This window comes from Anthonomus grandis, chromosome 12 (genome assembly GCF_022605725.1).
Source record: "Anthonomus grandis grandis chromosome 12, icAntGran1.3, whole genome shotgun sequence".
NCBI classification, from domain to species: Eukaryota; Metazoa; Arthropoda; class Insecta; order Coleoptera; family Curculionidae; genus Anthonomus; species Anthonomus grandis.
Genome location: NC_065557.1, coordinates 4,690,416 through 4,715,706, shown reverse-complemented (window position 1 = coordinate 4,715,706; position 25,291 = coordinate 4,690,416). Strand labels below are relative to the sequence as shown.

The 25,291-nt window shown below is 33.4% G+C and overlaps 1 protein-coding gene and 1 long non-coding RNA gene across 2 annotated transcripts in view; both read right to left on the bottom strand.

Moving 5' to 3' along the window:
* Positions 1 to 4,201: 4,201 nt before the first annotated feature.
* Positions 4,202 to 25,291, bottom strand: part of LOC126742719 (5'-3' exoribonuclease 2 homolog) — a 36,735-nt gene continuing 15,645 nt past the window's right edge. Inside the window, exon 12 of the mRNA XM_050449504.1 lies at positions 4,202 to 4,570. Coding sequence (XP_050305461.1) covers positions 4,320 to 4,570 — 251 coding nt within the window. The 3' untranslated portion in view covers positions 4,202 to 4,319. The remainder of the gene's footprint in view (positions 4,571 to 25,291) is intronic.
* On the bottom strand, positions 5,689 to 8,573 carry LOC126742721 (uncharacterized). Its single transcript, XR_007662705.1, has 2 exons — positions 7,921 to 8,573; positions 5,689 to 7,788 (listed from the first exon to the last, which is right to left on the bottom strand). It is a non-coding gene; the product is annotated as an uncharacterized LOC126742721 (long non-coding RNA).

Genomic DNA, 25,291 nt, shown 5'->3' with positions numbered 1-25,291 from the left:
CAATTTTTGAATTTTCAAAGTGCTCTCATTCCCTTATTTCTGATCGGATTCCCTTATAACCCGGTATTTTCGTGATCTACTTGATGAGAACAATCCGCTGGTATAGTTAGTTCGAATTCGAAAAAAAAAAATTTTCCTGAAAAAAATCCAAACGGGGGGGTATACCCGAAAAATGAAAAAACCCAAACTTTGAAGGCCGATATCTCGGCTTCTATGGGAGCTATCGGGAAAATTCCAACGATTTTGTCTTAGTTTCGTCGTTCTAAATCCAACGAGACCATCCGCAAGGTCGTAGCTTTTACGATAGCCGAGATATGGCATTTTTGATGCCCATTTTTGGCCTCAAAAACGAGGTCAAAAAGTGACAATTTTAGAATTTTCAAAGTGCTCTCATTCCCTTATTTCTGCTCGGATTCCCTTATAACCCGGTATTTTCGTGAGCTACTTGATGAGAACAATCTGCTGGTATAGTTAGTTCGAATTCGAAAAAAAAAAAATTTTCCTGAAAAAAATCCAAACGGGGGGTTATACCCGAAAAATGAAAAAACCCAAACTTTGAAGGCCGATATCTCGGCTTCTATGGGAGCTATCGGGAAAATTCCAACGGTTTTGTCTTAGTTTCGTCGTTCTAAATCCAACGAGACCCTCCGCAAGGTCGTAGCCTTTACGATAGCCGAGATATGGCATTTTTGATGCCCATTTTTGGCCTCAAAAACGAGGTCAAAAAGTGACAATTTTAGAATTTTCAAAGTGCTCTCATTCCCTTATTTCTGATCGGATTCCCTTATAACCCGGTATTTTCGTGATCTACTTGATGAGAACAATCCGCTGGTATAGTTAGTTCGAATTCGAAAAAAAAAAATTTTCCTGAAAAAAATCCAAACGGGGGGGTATACCCGAAAAATGAAAAAACCCAAACTTTGAAGGCCGATATCTCGGCTTCTATGGGAGCTATCGGGAAAATTCCAACGATTTTGTCTTAGTTTCGTCGTTCTAAATCCAACGAGACCATCCGCAAGGTCGTAGCTTTTACGATAGCCGAGATATGGCATTTTTGATGCCCATTTTTGGCCTCAAAAACGAGGTCAAAAAGTGACAATTTTAGAATTTTCAAAGTGCTCTCATTCCCTTATTTCTGCTCGGATTCCCTTATAACCCGGTATTTTCGTGAGCTACTTGATGAGAACAATCGGCTGGTATAGTTAGTTCGAATTCGAAAAAAAAAAAATTTTCTGAAAAAAATCCAAACGGGGGGGTATACCCGAAAAATGAAAAAACCCAAACTTTGAAGGCCGATATCTCGGCTTCTATGGGAGCTATCGGGAAAATTCCAACGGTTTTGTCTTAGTTTCGTCGTTCTAAATCCAACGAGACCCTCCGCAAGGTCGTAGCTTTTACGATAGCCGAGATATGGCATTTTTGATGCCCATTTTTGGCCTCAAAAACGAGGTCAAAAAGTGACAATTTCCAAATTTTCAAAGTGCTCTCATTCCCTTATTTCTGCTCGGATTCCCTTATAACCCGGTATTTTCGTGATCTACTTGATGAGAACAATCCGCTGGTATAGTTAGTTCGAATTCGAAAAAAAAAAAATTCTGAAAAAAATCCAAACGGGGGGTATACCCGAAAAATGAAAAAACCCAAACTTTGAAGGCCGATATCTCGGCTTCTATGGGAGCTATCGGGAAAATTCCAACGGTTTTGTCTTAGTTTCGTCGTTCTAAATCCAACGAGACCACCCGCAAGGTCGTAGCTTTTACGATAGCCGAGATATGGCATTTTTGATGCCTATTTTTGGCCTCAAAAACGAGGTCGAAAAAATACTCGATTTCTTATTTCTGATCGGATTCCCTTATAACCCGGTATTTTCGTGATCTACTTGATGAGAAAAATCCGTGGGTATAGTTAGTTCGAATTCGAAAAAAAAAAATTTTCCTGAAAAAAATCCAAACGGGGGGGTATACCCGAAAAATGAAAAAACCCAAACTTTGAAGGCCGATATCTCGGCTTCTATGGGAGCTATCGGGAAAATTCCAATGGTTTTGTCTTAGTTTCGTCGTTCTGAATCCATCGAGACCATCCGCAAGGTCGTAGCTTTTACGATAGCCGAGATATGGCATTTTTGATGCCCATTTTTGGCCTCAAAAACGAGGTCAAAAAGTGACAATCTCCGAATTTTCAAAGTGCTCTCATTCCCTTATTTCTGATCGAATCCTGTTATAACCCGATATTTTCGTGATCTACTTGATGAGAACAATCCACTGGTATAGTTAGTTCGAATTCGAAAAAAAAAATTTTTCTGAAAAAAATCCAAACGGGGGGGTATACCCGAAAAATGAAAAAACCCAAACTTTGAAGGCCGATATCTCGGCTTCTATGGGAGCTATCGGGAAAATTCCAATGGTTTTGTCTTAGTTTCGTCGTTCTGAATCCAACGAGACCCTCCGCAAGGTCGTAGCCTTTACGATAGCCGAGATATGGCATTTTTGAGGCCCATTTTTGGCCTCAAAAACGAGGTCAAAAAGTGACAATTTCCGAATTTTCAAAGTGCTCTCATTCCCTTATTTCTGATCGAATCCTGTTATAACCCGGTATTTTCGTGATCTACTTGATGAGAACAATCCGCTGGTACAGTTAGTTCGAATTCGAAAAAAAAAAATTTTAAATTATGTTTAGATTCCAACAGTTTTAGATCAATGATTTTCCAATTATCGAAACTTGAACTAGATGGTGACTCTTCACGTCACTTGTCTTTTTACCGCAGTCAATGTCATTCAAAGTGGATTTTCTTAAAAACTAATAAAGCGATCTCAATGGAACCAATTGCATTGAATTTGGAATTAAATTCCCTAAAAATAATACTTAGGGTCCAATAGTCTCAGACTAATACTTTTCGAGTTATCCAGACTTAAACCGGATCGTGACCCGTGACGTCACTTGTCTTTTTACCGAAATCACTGCCATTGAGAGAAGAGTTTCTCAAAAACTACTGGAACGATCTCAATGGAACCAAATGCATTGAATTTCAAATTAAATTTCCTAAAAGTGATGTTTAGGGTTCAAAAGTCTTTGACTAATACTGTTCCAGTTATCTAGACTTAATCCAGACGGTGACTCAGGACGTCACTTTTTTTTTACCGTTCATTTTCATCATTCAAAGTAGATAAAAAACTACTATAGCAATTTGAGTGAAACTAACTGCAATTAATTGAGAATTGAATTCCTTGAAAATTATTCCCTAGTGTCCAACAGTCTTAGACCAGTACTTTTCCAGTTATCCAGACTTAAACATTGACGTCACTTGCCTTTTTACCGAAATCACTGTCATTCAAAAACTACTGAAGCGATCTCAATGGAATAAACTCCATTATATTGCAAGTTAAATTCTCCAGATAGAATATTGTTGATTTGTTTGCACACTACTGGTTAGTGAAGACAATTGAGTCGCTTTGAATGAACAAAATATAAATTTTCAATTTTTTTTTCGAGAATAATTTGTGCTTATTTGGAAGCGTGAGGAGATCAAACACGATGATCTGTTACTATAGTCAAAGTTTATAGAATATACTATATTATATTCTGTAAACTTTGCTATAGTTATTTTTATGGTTTGTCCGTTTATTGGTGATGTATGAGACGAATCTTGAAATTGATGTGATCAACACAGAGTTTGAAGTGAAAGGAGGTTTGCTTAACAGTATTATATTTTTGGGTCTTATAACGGTCTCTTTCTACAAGTTTTGCTGATAAAAGATTGAAATAATTAAGCAGAAAAATTAAATGAATAAACTAAAGAAAAAGAACCGAGAACAAAGTTAAACAAGAAAAATTAGGAATTATGACAAATTCGTATGAAACTAATAATAAGTTCGTGAACAAAGACCGTAAGAGGAGGCTTTTGGTTTATTCAGACGTTGAGTTAATTTTGCATCAGAGAAGCATGTTTACTCAGAGTTAAGCGGGTGAACCAACAGTATTCACAAAAAGTAAAATTTCATCAAATTTGTTTCTTAAACATTGAATGAAGTTTTTAAGGTTAGTGTTCTCCAGGGCTGTGTCTATCAAAACGATTGTTCATGCTAGTATTATGTAAACTACCAATTATTACCGAATCTTAAGAAAGGAGAGTCCTTTCAGAGGATTACACCAGAGATTCTTCCTCCTACTTCCACTCACACAATAGGGAAAAGAAACAACAATAATTCTTCACAGTTAATATATTTTCCTTAAACCTTGTACACTCACAGTAAATAATTTTTGTTTAAACCTAAAATTGTTGTAAGTGCAATTCTGTAAAAAAAAAACGTCATTATCCTTGTTTATCTCCTATAACTGTATCTATTAGTATTATTATCGGACACGTATCTGTCCCTATAGGGTCCAGGTCGTCTCTCCTCGTCCCTCCCGTTGTTGTGGTTGCGGTTGTTGTAGTGCTGTTGTTGGTACTGGTTGCCGTAGTTGCCGCCCCCGTAGCCGCCCCTTTGGTTGTTATAGTACCCGCCCCGGCCTCTACCGCCCTCGCGGTGGTGATAGTTGTCTTGTTGGTGCGGGTAAGATGACCGGTTGTAACCTGGTTAAATATGAATTTTTTACTGTTTACCCCATGTTCCCCTAGTAATTGTTTCTTTATTAATGTGTTGGATTAGTTGCTTGGGGGAAAGTGGAGGGAAATGGGACATGTTTGTTCTCAGTTCGTAAATATTTTGATTGCAAGCCGAGGATTCTAAAAAAAATTAATTTAAATCCAGTGGTGGTTTTACTGAAACGTTGCTAGAATCTAGAAGACATTGCTAGAGCTCGAGAGTAGTAGCTGTAGTTTAACATCATGATACAAATAACTCATTGCAACTTTTAAAAACAAATATCTCGAAAACTATTAACCGTAGACGCTTCTAACAAATGGACCTTTTTTGTTGCGGAAATATCTATATTTTTCGATCAGTTGTTGTATACAGAGTAGCACAAAAGAGTTATGAAGTTATTTAACGAAACAGTGCGGTAAGTGGCACCCTCTAGAAGTTTGGCCATCCAAAGTAACAGAGTTGCTTATACCATACCGAGTTTTATGCCAATAAAATTGTACCTTTCACACCCTGCAACTCGCCAACTATCAACTTCTTGAGTAAAATATGTTTGGGTCATTTCACATTTATTTTAGGATGTAGTATCAGCAGTTTCGAGAGATTTCCCAACCTTTCGCAGACACCCTGTACTGTATACATACCATAGATTGTTGATTTTTTAATTCGTTATCGTTAAAACCATCCCCAAAACGACGACCGAAAAAAAAAAAAAAAGATCGGTGGGGGTAGGATGAAAGAGATCTGAAATTAGGCGTGTGCTAGTGCGAGTGACAAGCGACACAAAAGCGTCAATTACGCGCGTCGACGCTCGCGGGCGGCGTCGCATTGTCGTCGCGACGCCCGCAAACAATCGCCCCCCCCCATTCCGGAACCGATTAGTTTGTCAAAACAGAAATTATTAATACACAATGGCCCGGAGCGGGGGGCGGTGCAGATGACACAATGATATCCCGTGAAATGTTAAATATGTGTGTGATTTTGATTGAGTGCCTATTTTTTTATTTTTGGGAGGGTTTTTTTATATCGTCCCCTTTTCCTCCGGTAAAAAAAAGAAACATTAGCAAGGAAACATAGAGGAACCTAAGGTAAATTAAATCAAATCAAATCAAATCAAAAATGGTTTATTTGTCAAAATGTACAGTTTTATAGGTCAATAAAAATTACAAAGAAAAAAAAATTACATTGACAAATAGGACTATTCTCTCGATTATAAAACCGTTTTCCCTAGTTAGCACAAGCAAAGAAGGGATGAAAAAGCCATTTACAATTTACAGAAACAATTTTACAAAAATAAAAATAACGTTTTTATATAGGAATGCAAAGTAAGATATAGAATTAATTAACCTAAGATTTTAAGACAGGCAGCGGCAGTGCGACAACGGACGAGCGCAAGGAGAGAGGACAGACGAGGCGAAAAAAGACCCCAAAAAATAACCCCAAGATGCGTGCATCGGCCTAGGCTATTGAAAAATATACGTATGTATGTTACGGAAAAAGAAAGAATAAAACTAAAAGCGGGATTTTAAAATATAATCTCCGAACATTCCACTGAAAATTAGCATATTATATATATACACATGTATATCTTCTGTTACATGTTACTATTTCTTGTATTATGTTATTATACGCATTATCACATTTTATATATCACCCTACTTGAATTAATTGCCAATTATTTGTTCCATAAGTAGTTTAGATTTTATTTGACCAGAGAAAGCTCCCAAGGGCATTTGCTTTATGTCATTGTTTAAGCCATTCCACATTTGAACAGCTACATACTTAACCCTGGAATACTATCGCTAATTCATGGGCTGCTAATACTATTGCTACATAAAATTTACGTATATATTAAAATACTTGAAACATTAAACTCTTAAAAGTATTACCTAGCAGAAAATAAAAGACTTGAAAAAATACTGTTTTTATAAATATATATTGAACATCAAATTTTTTTTCATCCATTTTTTCTCTTTGGTTATCTTCTGCAATAGGTTCTATATATTTTTCTTGTTCAGTCATATATAAGTTTCTCTACATAATGGTTTTTCCCCCTTGCCAAATAATATTCTGAAAATATATTACATACGAGTTAATACATGCCATGTTAATCATGTTATAAAAACAAAAACTCAAAGGTCACCGTCTAGTTTTACGATTAGTATAACATATTTTGGCACATTTAATCAAAGGTATCAACTGACCCTTTGAGTTGAGTTGTAAGTTTTTATAATATATGGCTTTTTTAAATCAGGTTTAATTTTTCCAATAGTGGTGTGCATTCTGGAAATAAGATTTACTGTTTTATTTTGCTTTGCTTTATATGAAACTAAAGTACTTTTGTGACTATATACAAAATTTGTAGTTCCAACTTGTCGTTTATTTTTATTTCTTTTATTATTTGTAGTGGCAGATGGGCTTTATTCTTCCGAATAGTGCCCACTACCGTAAGACTAAATGGTTTTGCTACAAACCGATCTACTAATGGCACAGACGTAAACGAATTATCCATGGTACGTTTCTGTAGTTCAATGAATAGGCTTCGTAAGCTGCTCCATAAAAAAAATCAACTAATGGTTTACCGTATGTATTTGTGGATTTACCCAGATATGGTGAGGCGTTGATTAAATATTTCGTCGCCTCATCACAAAGCATTACAATTTTTAGACCATACTTTGACAGTTTATTTGAAATGTACATCCTGAAAGGACATTTTCCTCTAAACCCTACTAATTGTACGTGCCTGGTTTGTAACTTCTTTTACACAGTCAGAAATTCAAAGCGTCTCTTGCTTGAAAAAGCTTTATTAAAGCAAACTTTTGTTGATAAGTGGTTGTCTTTTAAAGCAACAGAAAGTATGTATGGACCCAAAAGCGATTTAAGTTTCTCCAGATTTGATTCAGATACAGTTTGTGATGCCACTTTATAATTTTTATTTTGTCTTATAATTTCCTGATTTGTGTAAAATAAGACTTTGTTTAAAAGTGTATCAAGGAAAAATCACTGAAAGTGTGTAACTGGTTGTAGCAATTCCTTAGCCTCTTGTGTTGGATCTGGTCTCACATGATCAATATTTATGGATGGTATTTTTCCTCTCTTTTTAGGTTAAGTTTTCCACATACAACCATTTTTGCCTAGTAAATTTTTAACCTGTGGAACAACTATGCAGTCTAGAGTGAGTAACTTCATCAGACGTTACTAGGTTATCCTAAAATAAGCATTACAATATATGTGTATATATATTAAAAAGCAAAAAACAAATTTACCGAAGTACTTAGGGTAGACAACCTAGCTTGAACAATATAAGAGTTTTTACGTCTTTTAGAAATTTGAATAGTACCTGGCTAACAAAAGGTGTTTTTCAAGTTATTCTCAAACGTTTCCTCAATGTCGTTCTTACCAGGAGCCAAATTAGGATCGGCTACGCTATCGTCAGAGTCACTACCTAACCACTTACATCTGTTAAACTTTTTTGAGATATTTTTTGGTAATCTAATACTGCTTATCACTATTACCACGTCAAAATTACGTCCTAAATAAAATACGATTAATACTATTGCTACGTAAAAAATACGTGTCGGCTTTTAGAAATTCGGCTTCAACCAATACTGTAAATACACAGATCAAACTAGTTCAGGCGTGTCATACTCCTGATAGACCGCTCAAAGCACTATTGAGCGCTAAGGTGGGAGAAGGTAATAAAATTGTAGTGACACGCTAAATAGTGCTGTCCGCACGTAAATATTACGTACAATAGCATTCCAGGGTTAAAAGAACGTTGAAATGCTGCGCTTCTATGCAATGGTACGATAAAAACGTTATTTCGTGTGGCATGCGCATGTTCGAATTCTTGAAACTGACTTCTTAAATTAAATGGTTGATTATTATTTACTATGCGATATACAAAATTATACATATGTAGCTTTCTTCTATTGTTCATATTTAATATGTTATTATTATTGAGATAAGGCGATATATGGTTTCTATAGGGGATACTATAAGAGAATCTCATACAGGAATTTTGGACTTTTTGTATAATTTTTTTATTTTGTGAAGATAAAGAATTTCCATAGACTACGTCACCATAATCAAACAATGACAAAATAAGACTATCGCACAATAAGTACTTTTGTTTTGCCGATAAATTTCGCTTAAACTTAAAAAGTTTTCTTAAACGTAAATAAGCAGTTTTCGTTTTATTTTTTATGTGTAATTCAAAATAGAGAGAGCTGTCAAATATAACGCCTAAATTTTTTGCCTCGGAAACAACAGGAATTGAAGTATTATCAATAGATATAGGATTTAAGGATAAGTTGTGTTCGAGCCTTTGCCTTATATTAAAGTTGGAGCACATAATAAGAATTTTAGATTTTGTGGCATTAAGCTTAAGATTATGATTTTCTGCGTATTTATGTAGACTAATTAAATCACTATTAAAATTTTTATAGAATAGATTTATATTATTAAGGTGAATTGGAATATAAACTTGGGAATCATCGGCATATTGTTGCAAAGTGGCGTGTTTTATTACTTTGTACATATCAGCCACGTAAATAGAGAAAAGTAACGGCGATACTATAGAGCCTTGAGGCACTCCCTGGTTAAAAGGTGTAAATTCTGAGTAATGCTTTTCAGACTGCCGAACCACCATAACACAACTGTCTCTATTACGCAAATAATCCTTGAAAAAATTTACACCGCTCTCTGAAATACCAATATATTTTAATTTTATAATAACATATCATGGTTAATCGTGTCAAAAGCCTTACTAAAGTCCAATAAGGCCATACATGTTGGCTGACCATTCTCCTCATTTACCCTAATATCATTTAAAATACCCACCAAACTTGTAGACGTGCTAAAGTTTTTTCTGAAACCGGATTGACAATCGGGGATAATTTTATGTTTATCAACAAAATTTGAAATTTGATTAAAAATATGTTTTTCCAGAATTTTAGATGATGCTGGTAGAATACTAATTGGTCTGAGATCTTTATGCTCTTTTGGATTTGAATTTTTTGGAATGGGTTTAATAATTGCCCATTTCCACACATTTGGAGACTTTTGTTGAAGAATACATTCGTTAATAATATGCAATAAAGGACTTAAGCAAAAAGGCAAACACAATTTTATATCTTTTATAGAAATACCATCGATTCCCGTTGGATTTGATTTAATAGTCGAGATTATTTTAATCATATTGTCTTGGTCCAAAAGCTGGAAATTAAGTTTTATATTATTTATGGTATTATTTTGATAAAATTCAATACATTCTTTACTTGTAGTATCAGGTAGGGTGGAAACAGTATTAAAAAAATTGCCAATATCTGTTGGATTTGATATGTTAGTAGGTAGCTCGTTTTGATATCTTTTTCCTTTGGTTAAGAATAGTTTATCTGCTATTCTCCAAAATTCTTGTCCTTTTTTGTTTGATAATTGATTAAAAAATGTTATTTTTTCTCGTATTATAGCATGTTTTGTGTAGTTTCTTAGCTGTTTATAATATTCAAAATGAGGCTGAGATTTACTTTTCAGATATTTTTTATGAGCACGATCACGTGATTTGATAAGAGTTTTTATTTTTTCGGTTATCCATGGACAGTATATTTTCTCTTTAATAATTTTATTTTTAGTCGGAGCATGTGTATTTAAAAGCTGTAAAATATGTTCATTAAAAAACTTCACTTTGTCATTAATATCTATAAGGCGGTACATCTGATCCCAATTTATAAGCAAACCATCGTTTATAAAATTTTCCATATTTATGTTGTTAACTCTGAAAGTCATGGATTTTTTTTTAACCTTTATGTTATCATATTGAAATATTGAATAAATCAGATTATGATCCGTGATTGTTTCTGCTATGGCAAGCGACTCTGAGTTTAATTACACCAAATCATTACTGCAAATTATATAATCAATAAGGGTACCATCACCAGTGTTCATGTTAATTCTTGTTGGTTCTGTAATACGCTGTGAAACATTGAAATATTCTAAAATAAATTTTAATCTATTTGAATATGTATTTTGTTTAAAAAAATCAATATTGAAGTCGCCTGTTATAATTACGTAATCGAAACTTAAAGTTATCTAAAAAAGCTGGTATGCTATTGGCAGGTGCACGATATATCGTAATAAGGGCGAAAGATCGTTTTTTAATTGAGAATGATATGCCCAATACTTCCAAATTATTAAAAGCCAAATTTAAGTTGTTAAATGTTACAGAATTTTTTATATATAGTGCAATTCCTCCACCACGGCCCTCTCTGTCTTGTCTTATTAACTTATATCCTGGCAAATTGAAACATTGGGTTTCACAGTTTTTATCTAGCCAGGTTTCCGTAAGGGCAAAAAAATCAAAAGGATACTGCGACATATACCAAGAAAATTCGTCAAATCCTGTATTCATTGACCTGATATTTAAGTGACCCACCGATAGGTTTCCCATAAAATTACCTACCAAATCCTGCATGATATTTTGATTATCCGATACACGCACACTACTGAGATCATTAGCCATAATCTATACAATTAATTTTAGTTTTAGCCCCCCGTACCCCTCCCCAAGCTCCCCCGACCACAACTGCAGCACCAATCCTGCCATAACCAATTAAAATAAAACCCTGCATCTTCAAAACAATAACACAGCAAAGCACCGGTACGCATATATACAACCACTCCAGATATATAAATTCATACCCCTTGAAATGGCAATACCTTTTAAGAACAGTTTAAAAGAAAGAAAATTATCCTAGTAAACCAACCCAAATATTAAAAACGAAATTATAACAACACCAAACAACCCCACAGAATATTTTAAATATGTATTTAACATATTGAAAAAGAGCAGAAAAAATCTTTTCCTACCCTTACCTAATCCTAATTACAAAAATTATGTTCTTGTTTATTCATTCATTTCTTTTTTTCTTCAGAAATATAGTGTGCAAATGACAATAAAAGAAAACATATCAAAAAGTACTTACAATTCGGTGTTAAACACAATCGCTTTATTCACTATTTTTTAATCCGGATAATTCTATTTCGTTGCCAATTCTGTGCACAGAACCACCACACTTCACATATATGTTCCCATTAAGGGTCCATACATTTGTTTTCCCGAATTGATTTACTGCATTATTTAACAAGGCTAAACGGAGCCTTGTAAGGTCTTCCTTAATTTGGATACCACTTTTATGTAAATACACACAGAAAAATCCCGATGGATTATTTCACATTTTGTTGTGTAAAAAAAAATGTTTAATTTTAATACACAATTGTTAGATAATATCGCACAGTCCTATATACAAATTCTCAGGCATTTTGTATATGTTTTAATGTGTATATTTCAAACAATTATTGCATATTAAATTAATACACCATAAGTGGATATTAATTATTAAGATAATGTGTATAAATATTCCACTTTTTTTTTTTAAATCCAATGCAGTTTGGTAAAAAATCTAATAACCAAGTATATTTTACTACAATTTTTAATTATTTTTTTATTCTGGCTTGTTTTGATTTTATTTACAATTGTGTAGAATAAAAAAAATTCTTGCTAATAGCCCTTCACAATTATAGAATTTTAAACTATGTATTGTGTAGTTATAATACACAATTGTGTATAAAGGAGGACGCGCCCGACGCCCTTGCCTTTGCTGCTAGAACTTCGTTGTTAGCGTCAATGTTGCCAGATTCAATATTAACAGTTGTAAAGATATGCATCAAAATTTGCAGTCGATTTAACATTGTTAATTGAAAATAATTTAATAGGATATTTAAAAATAAGCCCAATCAGCATAAGTTCTAATTTTATTTATTTTAATAATATCGTGATAATAACACGCGTAAGGAAAAAGGAAACGTAACTTTTTTAATTGGCGGTGTAATCTTTAAGATACATTTGATGGCAGCATTGCTATAATTCCCAGTGCCACAGGTGTTCAACTGTTCATTTTTCAGTCTTTCAATCAATCGGCCCGCATTAATTTGTTTTAAGGTTTTTTCGTTTTGTTAAGTGTTAAATTGCATAAGAAAAAAATGGATATATTCGTTGAAGATAAACTTAAGGAGTGGGGTTTATTGGCCCAACTCCAGGAGCAGTTTGTAGGTAGGTAATTAGGTAAGCACCATATTTTTTTTGCATTTATTGTATACTTTGGAATTTACTGGATATTTTGATGTTTAGACAGGTAGCGGGTACCTATTTAGTTTAACTGTTCAGTGATAACTGATGACTTTACTTATAGAATAGATAAGTAGGTATACTTACTTTTTTTACATCTTTTTTATCTTTGTACCTATTCAATTTTAATGTAGAGGTCGGTTAAATTTGTAACCTTTATTGTATTTGTATTTCAATTTGTATTACAAAATGGTATCTACTTAATCATAGCACTGTCTGACAGTCCTGTACCGTCCTTTTCAAGTCCTGTAGTAGTATTGTAAAGAAATTTGAACACCTATACCTACATATACCTACTCACTGTGGGCAGCCACTAGCTCTCACTCTCTATGGTAACTAAACTATTATCAACAAACTAAAAACCTTTTAAAATTAAATTTTAAAAATTTCTTAAAAATTACCTAGGCTATTACTATTAAAACAAATAATTAAGATTTTTTTTATTGGATAGGAAGGAAGGCTCCTGTAGATATATCGTGTCCACCAAGATCCCCTAAACTTACGTGGAGCTATAAAGGAGACAGTGTAAAATATCTATGGAAAAAACTTAGGTTTGAAACGATTGAAGAAAAAATTTAATACATTGCTTTAATGTATTAATGGTGGAATTTTCGAAAATATTTCATACAATTAAATAAATTGTTAAAATAAAAAAACAGCTTTTTTTAATCCTGTTTTCCCAGGCGCACTAGAATTTATTATTACACAGATTTATGACGAAATTCTCTAAAATGTATTTTAAATTTTTAAACAATTTGTTTATTTTTTTTATACAAATATATTGATTATTTTTAAATTTTTATGAATATAAATACAAAACATTGTAATAAAAAACTCCAGTTCTTATGTTAATTTGATATACAAACCTAAAATAAGTAACCTACACTATATTGAAATTTATAAAACAATATATAGTATTATTATACACAATTTGTAATAAAATTTAATAGTTGAAATAAAAGAAAATAAAATATATTGTTAAAACAAACTACACTAACGTGTGTATTTAAAATGCACAAATTGTGTTTTTTTCCTGTACATACCATGTTAAAAAAACACTAAAAGTTTGCTTTTTTACTGAACAATTATATTAAATAAATATAAAATATTGTCGAATTTAAGTACACAAATAGTGTACTATACATACAATAAAATAAATCAAATTGATACACAATTTGTTGATTATAGAACCACAGTTGTTTAAACACAATAGCATAGAGAAATTCTACACAAATTGATTCTGTACCATTTCCAGAATCAAATTGTTTGTAAAATCTATACAATTGTTGAATTTTTATTCACCTATTTTTAAGAGTGTAATTACGCGATTTGAAAATGGACACACGCGCAGCGTCATTTGTGAACTGAACTAAGATCGCCGGTGGTCTATCGTTAAGGTTTTTAGATGGTACGCGATAGCATTTTTTGATGTCGGAATTCTGAATATTACATTAAATCGTGAATGTCTTCAGCGAGAAAAATCAGGTGCCTCAGTTACGCCCAACTTCTTCCAACACATAAAAAGGGAGGTAAAGAAAGTTCCGAGGGTTGCAATTAAAGCGCCCTTAAGCCCTAACTGGTACCAATAATAATAACAATCACCGATAACTTCCATCACGATTGTTTGTTTTAATAAAGGAGAAAGTGACACGTGACGGGTATGAATGGGGCCACGCGTCGGTCAATCCGCTCCCCCGTTCCAATTAAATCGGTTTTAAATTCGGTTGTTTATTGAGGGCGGATCGGGGGTGAAGTTCTGATCTTGACAAGTCACTTTTATTGCCCTTATTAGACGTGGCAGAAATTAATTTCGCACTTGACAGCTGCATAACGGTCAACCTTAAATATGAATGTGGAAATCGTAAGGTTCACCCTGGGTTCTACTGTTTATTGTTTCTTGATTGTTAAGGTATAATAATTTAATTTAATATAATCGATCCGGATTTAAATAACGAGATATAACTCTCCTTCCATATATCTGGAAGCTTCCCATTAGATAGAAATAAGTTGAAAAATCTACACAATGGCTAAGATAAAGTGGTTACACTGTCTCACGAGGACACACAATATTAATTTGACTCAACGATTACACAGGAGGCATCGCTCTCGCTTTAACTTTCGAATAAACTATGGAGAAGTGACTAGCAGAGAAGTCAACACTTATTTACTTAGGAGATATCCAGAGTCATACTTTTTGGAATTTCATTCGATGTTCTCTCCTCATTAATGGATTTCCAAATTCTTCTTGGATTAATCATTAACGAATTAACAAGAAAATATTTGATAACCTTCGTGACTGAAACCTTTACATCGAGCCCTTAATATACTAAATTCATAATAATCCCTTTCACTATGAGACAGCTGTTACTTCCTATCCTTACTTTTTTGAAGGGATATTAATTTGCTTAAATCGGTAGAGAAATATGGAAGAAAGTTTAATCGTCTTTTAATGGCGTAAATTATCATCGTAGCCCAAAGACAAAAGCTCTCTATGAAAACGATAATTTGATTTCGGATTCTGTGTATCATTTCAATAAATTTAAAATACCGTGAACTTCAAACCAAACAACACTAGCAAACTCCAGATCAGATCTAACGAGCGTGCTTTACAAAGTGTCTTTGTTAATCACTTTCCAATCATAACTTTTTATTTATTTAGGTATTAAACGTGAAAATAATGGATGTGTTTATAGACACACAACAAGAAGATACTGTTTTGCTTAGTAAACAGTAAACTACTCTTAATTTTAATAGCCTAAGTTCTGATTTTGATAATATATTTTCTTTTATATGCCCGTGCGTGTGTGACGAAGTTTTCTGTTTGAGAGATTTTAATATTCCTTTTATCTTTTAAATTTAAGTAACCCCCTTACATCATTATTTGAAAATTATAATCTCACTCAAATAATTGAAGGTTACTTGCAGCACTGTGTCTAATGTGTCTCTGATACATATTAAAGGGTTCATATGCGCAAACAACATCTCAGATCACAACTTGGTTTTCCTTGAGCTAAATTTAAACAGGATACCCATAGTTCCTACTCTAATTGAGTACAGGTGCTTTAAAAATTTTAATAACCAACTTTTTTTGCAGGATTTATATTTACTACCACGGGATAACTTTTTTCATCAAAATAATATCGATAGTAAAATAGTAATTTTTAATAATTTAATTCAAACACTTTTTAATAAACATGCTCCTTTTAAAAAAGCAAGAGTTACTAAACCTAAAGCTCCTTGGCTAACATCTGAGGTACTTCTTATTCGAAAACAACGCAATAAGGCATTAAGGAAATTCAAGGCAACAAGGGATATACAAGATTGAAAGAATTATAAATTTCTGAGAAATCATACTCTGGCTACAATTAGAAGCGAAAAAAGAAGCACCTAAATCTGCTGTGTAACGAAAAAAATAGACGTCAGCTTTGATCGTCATTAAAAAAGTTTAACATTTGTAGAGATAAGAATAATACCAATATTCCGGAACACTTGTCTGATCCAAACCAAATCAACATCTTTTTTTCTCAATTTCTTCAAAATTCTTCGAATTGTGATGAACAAATTCAGCATGATAATAATGGTGTATTTGATAATAATCTGCATTTCACACTTAAAACTTGCAACTGTTGAAGATGTAAGTAGAATTTCAAATAATACCTATTAAGTCTAATGCGACTGGAGCGGATTAGATTTCACCAAAAATGTTAAGGTATTGAAGCCCCTTTATTGATAAGTACATATTATGCCACATAATAAATGGTTGTATAGAAGCTCACTATTTCCTCGGTCAATGGAAAATTTCGATTGGTAAACCGTTATCAAAAGTTGCTAGCCCAGAAAATTATAACGACTCGCGCATTATAAGTATACTTCCAGTACTTTCAAAAATATTTGAAAAGGTCCTTTACCATCAGATGGTTCGTTATTTTTTTGATAATTTTTTAGGGAGAACTTTGGTACCTCTGTAGCTCTACTAAACGTACTGGATGATATACATTAATTTTACTGTGCTGTCCTTTTATTATTCCATTCTTGACCCATATCATGAACTGCTGTTTGAGCAAATCATATTTTCCCAATACTTAGAGGCTTGCAAATGTGCTTCCTTCACCCAAGGTAGCTAATCCGACTGAATTTAGCCCTATTCGATCCATTTCAATTTTGCCTGTGCTCTTAGAAAAAATAATGGAATATCGAATCAATTTATTTTTAAACAGAAATAGAATTCTTCCCGAGAAACAATCTGGTTTTAGATTGGGATTTAGCTGCAACACTGCTCTTTGTGACATAATAGATGATATAGTCAGTGCTCATGGTCAAAACCAAGCAACTGCTTTGGTTCTATTAGATTATACTAAAGCGTTCGATATGATAAATCACAACTTGTTGCTACTCGCGATTTTAAAATGTTGGTTTTGAGGAAACCGCTTATAATCTTGTTCCTTCATATTTGGCTGATAGGTTTCAAAAGGTAGTTGTAGAGGATATATTTTCTGATTTAGAGCGGGTAACGGTAGGCGTTCCTCATGGTTCAATATTGGGGCCTTTGTTTTATAGTATCTTTAGCTCAAATAGAGATGAGCGATCCGGTGATTTATTAGGAACGGCCTGATTAGCGACCGTGATTCGGCAATCACCGTTCTTTTAAACGGTGACCGTGATCACTGTATTATTAATATTTACATTTAAGGAGTCGCCTGGTGGCGGGTCAACTGGCCGGGCTGTGGTTAAAAGCTGTAAAAATATAAGTCATCACTCATACGTCATACGCATTTAGCTTGAAGTCGTTCCATGACAATATACACTATTGGAACGGTAACAGGTATCTCGAAATCACCGGTCGCCGTGATATGAATATTTCAGTAACCGCCGTTATTGGCGATTTACAAATCACGGTGACAAAATCACCAATAGTGAAATATCGCTCATCTCTAAGCTCAAATATCGTAAAATCCCTGCAATACTGTCAGTATTATCATCTATACGCTGATGACACGCAAATATACAAGTCTTTTCCCATAAGTAACTCTATTAATGCAAATGCTGATATCAATTATGATTTAAACAAATTATTAACTTAAAATAAATCCCAGCAAAAGCGTGCCTATATTATTTTGTCCTGCAAATTATCGCACGATTCTCATGGATAGACTGAGCTTTAAATTAGGGGATGATTATACAGTGAAAGCTCTCCTTGCGGACAGCTCCTATCAGTGGACATCTCTTTTAACCGGAAAAAATTTCTGCAACCGAATTTCAGCATATCATTTTCAATGTTAAATGCATTCCGATAAGCGGACGCTCTTATAAACGGACGCGGACATTAGATTTTCTGTATGTGATCAAAAAATCTCCCATAAGCGGACGCGAAACTCTAATACCCGGACGATTTTTAGTTCCGCTTATTGCAATGCACATATCTACATACATAAAATTCGGTATAATTCCCCGATTTATATTAGGTGATTCCCCATTTACGCATTTCGTTGGCTAGCCATTATGTAATCTTGTGGTTTATCTTCAGTTCAGGCGTGGTTGACTGAGATATTTTATTATTGTAACTGTAAAATGGCACCAAAAAAAGGATGCTCTCGTTAAGGGAAAAGATGGAAGTTGTTAACGTATTAGACAGAGAAAGTGTTTCAGTTCGTCATTTGGAAAAGAGGTTTAATATTGAGAAAACGCAAGCAGCTGAAATTGCCAAAAATAAGGAAGATATCAGGAGTAAATGGCAATCAGGAACTAATATAAATCAAAAGGATTTTTTTAAAAAGGAAGGTTTTGCTATAGACAAAACATGTTTTGAGTGGTTTGTGAAAGCTAGAAGTCAGAACATTCCAATCTCAGGGCCGTTAGTCAAAATGAAAGCTAAAGAAATAATTTTCATAAATAATTTCAGTGCGTCCGACGGGTGGCTGCAAAAGTGGCGCAAGAGAGTTTCAAATTCATATCTGGCGAAGTTGCTGCAGTAAATCAAGTTGATATGTCATACAATTTTTGGAGAAACTTCCGTCCATGTTGCTTGGCTACAAACCAGAAGACGTGTACAACGCAGATGAAAGTGGACTTTTTTTTCGCGCATTGCCCGACAAAACTCTGTCCCCCTTAAAGGAGAAACATGTGTGGGTGGAAAGTTGTGTAAAGATAGACTAACCATTTTATTCTGTGCAAATATGGCCGGTGAAAAATGCGATTTGATTGTGATCGGGAAAGCGGCTCGTCCCCGTGCTTTAAAAAACGTTGCTATTAAGAATCTACCAGCGACTTGGAAATCCAACAAAAAGGCATGGATGACCCAAGAAATCATGTCTGAGTGGTTACTGGAATTCGACCGGAAAAAGGGAATCCAAAAAAGGCAAGTTTTTTTATTTTTAGACAATGCATGCTCTATGTGAAAATTATATTTTTACCGCCAAACACAACTTCAGTTTGTCAGTTAATCAAGGTATTATACAGAACCTTAAATTTTATTATCGGCATTTGATTTTAAAACATATTTTAACAAAAATTGACGATGTCTAACGCTTATCTGAACTTACAAAGTCTATTAATGTGTTAGAAGCTTTGTATTCTATAAAAACAGCATGGGATAAAGTAAATTCCTCTACAATTAAGAACTGTTTTGGCAAAGCTGGATTCAGAAAAAGTGGATGTAGCTCAGAATTTGCTGAGCAAAGTTATTGCGATGCTGAAGACGATCTGCCCTTAGCGACACTTGCTCAGTTATTGCGACATGCCAAACATTTAGGAGTAGCAGACCCCCATGCAGAAAGTAGATGATTTCCTGGCCTTAGACAATAACATAACAACAGAAGAAAATGCCATTGACAACTTTTCGAATTTGGATGTAGAAAGGCCCGGGCCAGCTTGAATATGGTAGTCCAAACGACTCAGAAAAAGAAGTGGAATTGGTGGACTCACTAAGAGGTTCAAAAACTATAAATTCATATGGGGAAGCTCTAAATCATATTTCTATATTGAATAAATTTGCTAATGATGATTTCACTGCATTTCAACACTTAAGAAATTTAGAAAGTTATTACAAAAATTGTCTCCTTCAGCAAAAGGTGGTGAACTTTCGACAGACAAACATTTTAAACTTTTTTCAAAAAGCTAAAGAATATAATATGTATTGAAGCATTCATGTTTTTGTGTGCGTATACATACATATAGATATATAGCATAAATACATACTTTAAAAATGTGGCGAGTTTCTGTTTCATTTTCCTCATGATTATATACCCCGTTATTTATGCTCTATACTCACATACTCTCTTTTAAACGGACACCTCCCATAAGCGGACAAAAGTTACGGAACCGTGAGTGTCCGCTTATGGGAGCTTTCACTGTATATCTTTTAAGGATTCTGCGAGGAACCTAGGGCTCATCTTAGATAACCGACTTAAATTTAAGGAACATGTGAGTCTCTGCTTAAAAAAAGCATTTTCAAAACTAAAATTAATTTATGCACACCGTCATTCACTGACTTCTAAGACTAAAAAGCCTTATTATGTGAATCTCTAATACTATCAAATTTTAATTTTGCGGATTTGGTCTATGGTCCTTTTTTGGATGCCGTTGATATAAACCGTATTGAAAAAATGCAAAAATCTTGCTTACATCTTATATATGGAATACGACGAAGACAACCAACCTGTCTCTTATAAGCTAAAAGAATTGGGGTGACCGAGCATGGTTAAAAGACGCCTTCTGCACTCTTTGTGTTTATTTTATAAAATAATAAAATTCAAAAGTCCGGCCCTACTTGTATAATGAGATTAGATTTCGGACGGATGTTCATAATCTAAATATTCGACGACAATACATTTTAACAGTGCCAACCATAAACAAATTTAAAATACATGATTTTACTGGATCTGCAGGGTGTTTTAAAAACTATATGAAACAAAACCTTCTCTCTGGTCCCTGAGAAGTAGTTTAGATTTATGATTATTATTTTCTTTATAATTTTTTTTTTAGTCCTTATTATGTATTAATTTATATTAATAGTATCTAGTGTTTAAAATTTTATAGTGCTAATTTCCGTAAAGTATTCTTAAATATTCTATAGCCTTTTCTTGTCCCAACGTTTGATCAGCAGTGCCAATGTATATACCGTTATTTATAGAATCTTGTCAATTCAAGGCTTTAACAGTCCTTTCTTCGTGTAAAGAATGGAAGCTGAAATTGCCTTTTATTCCATGGAATTTTGTTTTTGTTTTGCATACAATGTATTATTATTGATAAGCAACAGATTGGTGTTCTGGCACTTTTAGATTTCTCTAAGGCGTTCAATACAATAAATCATGCTCGTTTACTAGCTAAGCTTAAATATTATGACTTTTCAATGGAGTCTATCCAGTTAATTGAGTCTTATTTGAATAATAGATTTCAGACAATATTTACAAATAATTCTTATTTTAATCAGGCTCACATTTTGTCTGGAGTGCTGCAGGGTTCTGTCCTGGGACCTCTGCTTTTCCTTGTATATACAGCAGACATTCTTAAGTACTTAAAAGTTTGTAAGGTGCAAGCGTTTGCTGATGATACGCAGATATATACAACTTTCAGACCTGATAATCTTAAAAAAGCGGAGATTGGTATAAACAATGACTTAAATATAATAAATTAATTATCTAAAAAACATAATTTAACATTAAATTCCGCAAAGTCTTGTTTAATGGTTTTTGGAAATACAAATAAAACTACAAATATTAAAAGTGTAATAAATGGTCATGTGGCCAAAAATTTGGGCATTGTGATGGACAGTGTAGTTGAGATTCAGGAAGCATGTTAAAAAAACTGTTCAAAAATCGTTTGCAGCCTAAAAACTCTTATATAGTAATAGAGATATTCTTAATCTCTTAAACGCACCCTATGTGAGGCCATGGTGCTCTCTGATTTTAACTAATGTGATTATGTTTACGGTTCTTGCTTAGATAATGATTGTAAAATGTGCATACAAAAAATTCAGAATGCCTGTATCAGATTGGTTTATGGCTTACGTAAGTACATTTTAAAACAATTAACTGGCTTAAAATGGACGATCGTAGAATCCCTAACCTTTCCACTTTTTTGATAAAAATCATTAGCAGCACAAAGGCACCTGCGACTATAAGGAATAGATTGTTGTTTAGAGCAAATGTACACGGTGTAAATATTAGAGCTAGAAATAAGTTAACCATGCCGGTCCATAGGAGTGCTATGTTTCAGCGATCGTTTTCTTACAATGCTGTTCAGTGTTACAATAAAAAATACCTGCGGAATTTGTTGACCTTCGTGAGGAGGAAATATAAAATTGTTCTTATGAATATTCGAAACAATTCTCTTACTGTTTAATATGTATCAAATTTGCTGTTTTTTATAGAAAAAAACTTTTTTTGTGTTACATTATAATTGGGAATCTTTCTTTACATATAACATGTTGTTATAATGTTGGTTTATATACTTCGAATACACCCTGATCTGGTTCAGCGGAGTAGCTATATAAAGCTTGACTGCGCCAGGTTCAGGTACTTTGTTTATTTCTTTTTGTATGAAGTTTGTAATGAATTTAAATAATAAAAGACTTTTATTATTATTATTGTTAAACGACAATAATATTAAAAACGTTGCGTATCTAGCAGACGTGTAAGCAATTTTTATTCTAATACATCTATTACATACGAGTTGCATTTCGACTTGACACTATCAGGATAACATAACGATTTGCATCAATCTACGAATATGCACACGGGACACATCCTATAAACCTGACCGCCCACCAATCAATAGGTCACAGATACTTTAAATTTGATTAAAACGTCCCGAAATTCCCGGGCAGAAACTCTTCAAACCGGACAACGGACACTCCGGGGCATCCCGCGGGATCCAATTTACCTTAGAGTGGTTTGCCGGTGTCAGATTGACGTGCGGCCTTAAGCTCTCTTAAGACATGACCGCACACACGATCACAAAGCGAGAGAGACTTTTTTTTTTTTGGGGCTTTTAGAGGAATTAATTGTCGCCGTTATTTTATGGTTGCTTAAGGGAATTCAGTCAATTGTTCGGCCCCCACAAACGTTCGATTAACCGGGCCAGTTTCTCTATCCCTCTGCCCCGCACCCTCCTGTCATTCACAGGTCTCTCGATGGTCAGTCTCTTTGAAATTGGGAAATTGAATTTGGCCAAGTTGGGTTTATTGGGGTGTATAATATATAGAGGGTGTTTAGTTGTGTTTGATCGATTTAAGAATCTTTTCGAAGCCACTTTTCTGTACAACTGACAACATTAAAGCAGTCTGAATTATTCAGTGCATTCCTTGATAGTTTAAATTGTAATAAGGCAGCAATTTTTCTTAGTATTCTTACAAGATCCCGACTATCTCTAGTGTGTTAAAAAGTGAACGAATTGACTTCCATAAAATGGGATAAATGGCCATCTGAGATCCAGAAATCATTCAGAGTTGAGTCTTTAAATTTGCAGAAGGTTATAATGGCTCTTTTAGACATAATATTGATCCTGAATGGAGAGTCGTTGTTTGTTTTAAAGATGTTGGCATTTCTGGCCATTTTCTGATGTATTGCAATATTAAAAATAAAAAAATAAAGACCCTGTCTAGAAATCTTAAGAACATTGATCGAGTTATTAAATCTTACGCCTCCTAACAATTTTTCAATTAGTATATTTGATGTGGTGGCGCCTGTGGTCCAATTTAAATTTTAAAAATAGAAACCATCATGGTTTTACTATTAGAAAAATTATAAGGCATTTAAAAAATACCAAAGAACAAAAACTGATGCAAACTGGAATTCTTACGAACAGATTTAAAAATCAAACAAATGTTGAAAAGCAGTGTTTTGGTTTTAAAACCAACAAACATTTTTGCTTCAAAAGCCAACCAAATACCTGCGTATTTAAATATTCCCAACAAAATAAATAATTATTTTATTCAAACATCAATTTATAATAACCCTATAGATGTAGAGCTTTTGAAAAACTACAAATGTTAACTAGACGAGTACTGTTAGACTATAGCAAAGCTTTTGATTGAATCACAACTATTTAATGCAATTTATTAAAGAAACAATTTAAGCGATTTTGAGCTACAGTGCCGAGCAAAAGTAAAGAGACTTTCCATTTTTAAGAACTTTTTTACTTTGTTACAAATATTTAAAAAAAATCCTTTGACACTATACCAAAGTGGATAATGACAATAAAACATAAAAAAGATAATTTTACTTTTATAGCAATGCATAAAACTAAAAAGTTGCATATAATTCCTGAAGGTCTCCTTGGCTAACAACTCGGCTCTATTATTATTTTTTTTGCGATGTTTACGGCGAATTTTTTTGTGAACTAAATGCCATAGTATCACTTAATATTTCTAGATATTTATACTGTTCAGTAATCCCGTCAATTTTGACAAAAATATATTTTAAAAATTGTTACCAAAAAAACCTAATAAGATTTCTATCAGACTTACATTATAAATGAACAAACCTTTTAACAATAAGACAATTATATATAAAAAAAGAGGAAAATATAAACAATGAACTTTACATACAGTTGCTACAAGATCGGTTGAAATTTGTGAATTGGTTTATTTATTGTTCAACAGTACAAAACCATTTATAGAACAAAGCTAGCACACCAAGTAACAGATATAAAATATTAAAAAAAAAACTGAAAAATACAATATGTGCTTAAGCTATAAGACCTACACATCTAACTTAAATAAGAGGGGAGAAAATTTCCCTAGTGAAAATACCTACTTGTCTAAGAGAACAGTTATGTATATCGCACAAAGCAGAGATGCTGTTAAAATTTGTGGTCATAACAAAAATTGGCGACTTCTTACCAATGTTAGTTCTCGAATGAGGACAATAAAATGTTTCGGTAAGCCGTGAGTTACATCTTGGTACTCTTAAAGTTTAACATTGATAAAAGATGGGGCGAATCAATAAGATTGTGAGTAAGCTTATATACAAAGTTATTAGAAACGAGCATCCTTCTAAAATTAAGAGATTCGATATTAAACTGAGACAGTAAAAGAGCATTATCAAATCCTCTTTGAGGATAGACACCAGTTTCCTTCAAATGCAAAAATTTGAGGAATTTTCTTTGAACATTCTCTAGAGCCATAACATGAATCTGATATATTGGATACCACACTAAGCAGCAATATTCAAGTCTTGATCGAACTAGTGAGTAAAACAGTGTTTTAAGAGATGTAATATTAGTGAATTGTTTACAGTTTCTCATTATGAAACCTAAAACTCTATTTGCGGATGAAAGGACTGACTGAGTGTGGGGAATAAATGTCAGTTGGGTATCAAATGTAACCCCCAAATCATGTATATTTTCACAATGCTCTAATTCTTCAGAACTGATACTGTACAGGTAATTTAATGGTTTACGTTTCCAAGTGAATGTCACCACTTTACATTTAGATATATTTACTTTAAGTTTATTCTTTATACATCAGGTGTGTAAAATATTAAGTTGATTTTGGAGAAATACACAGTCGTCAATACTATTGATTCTG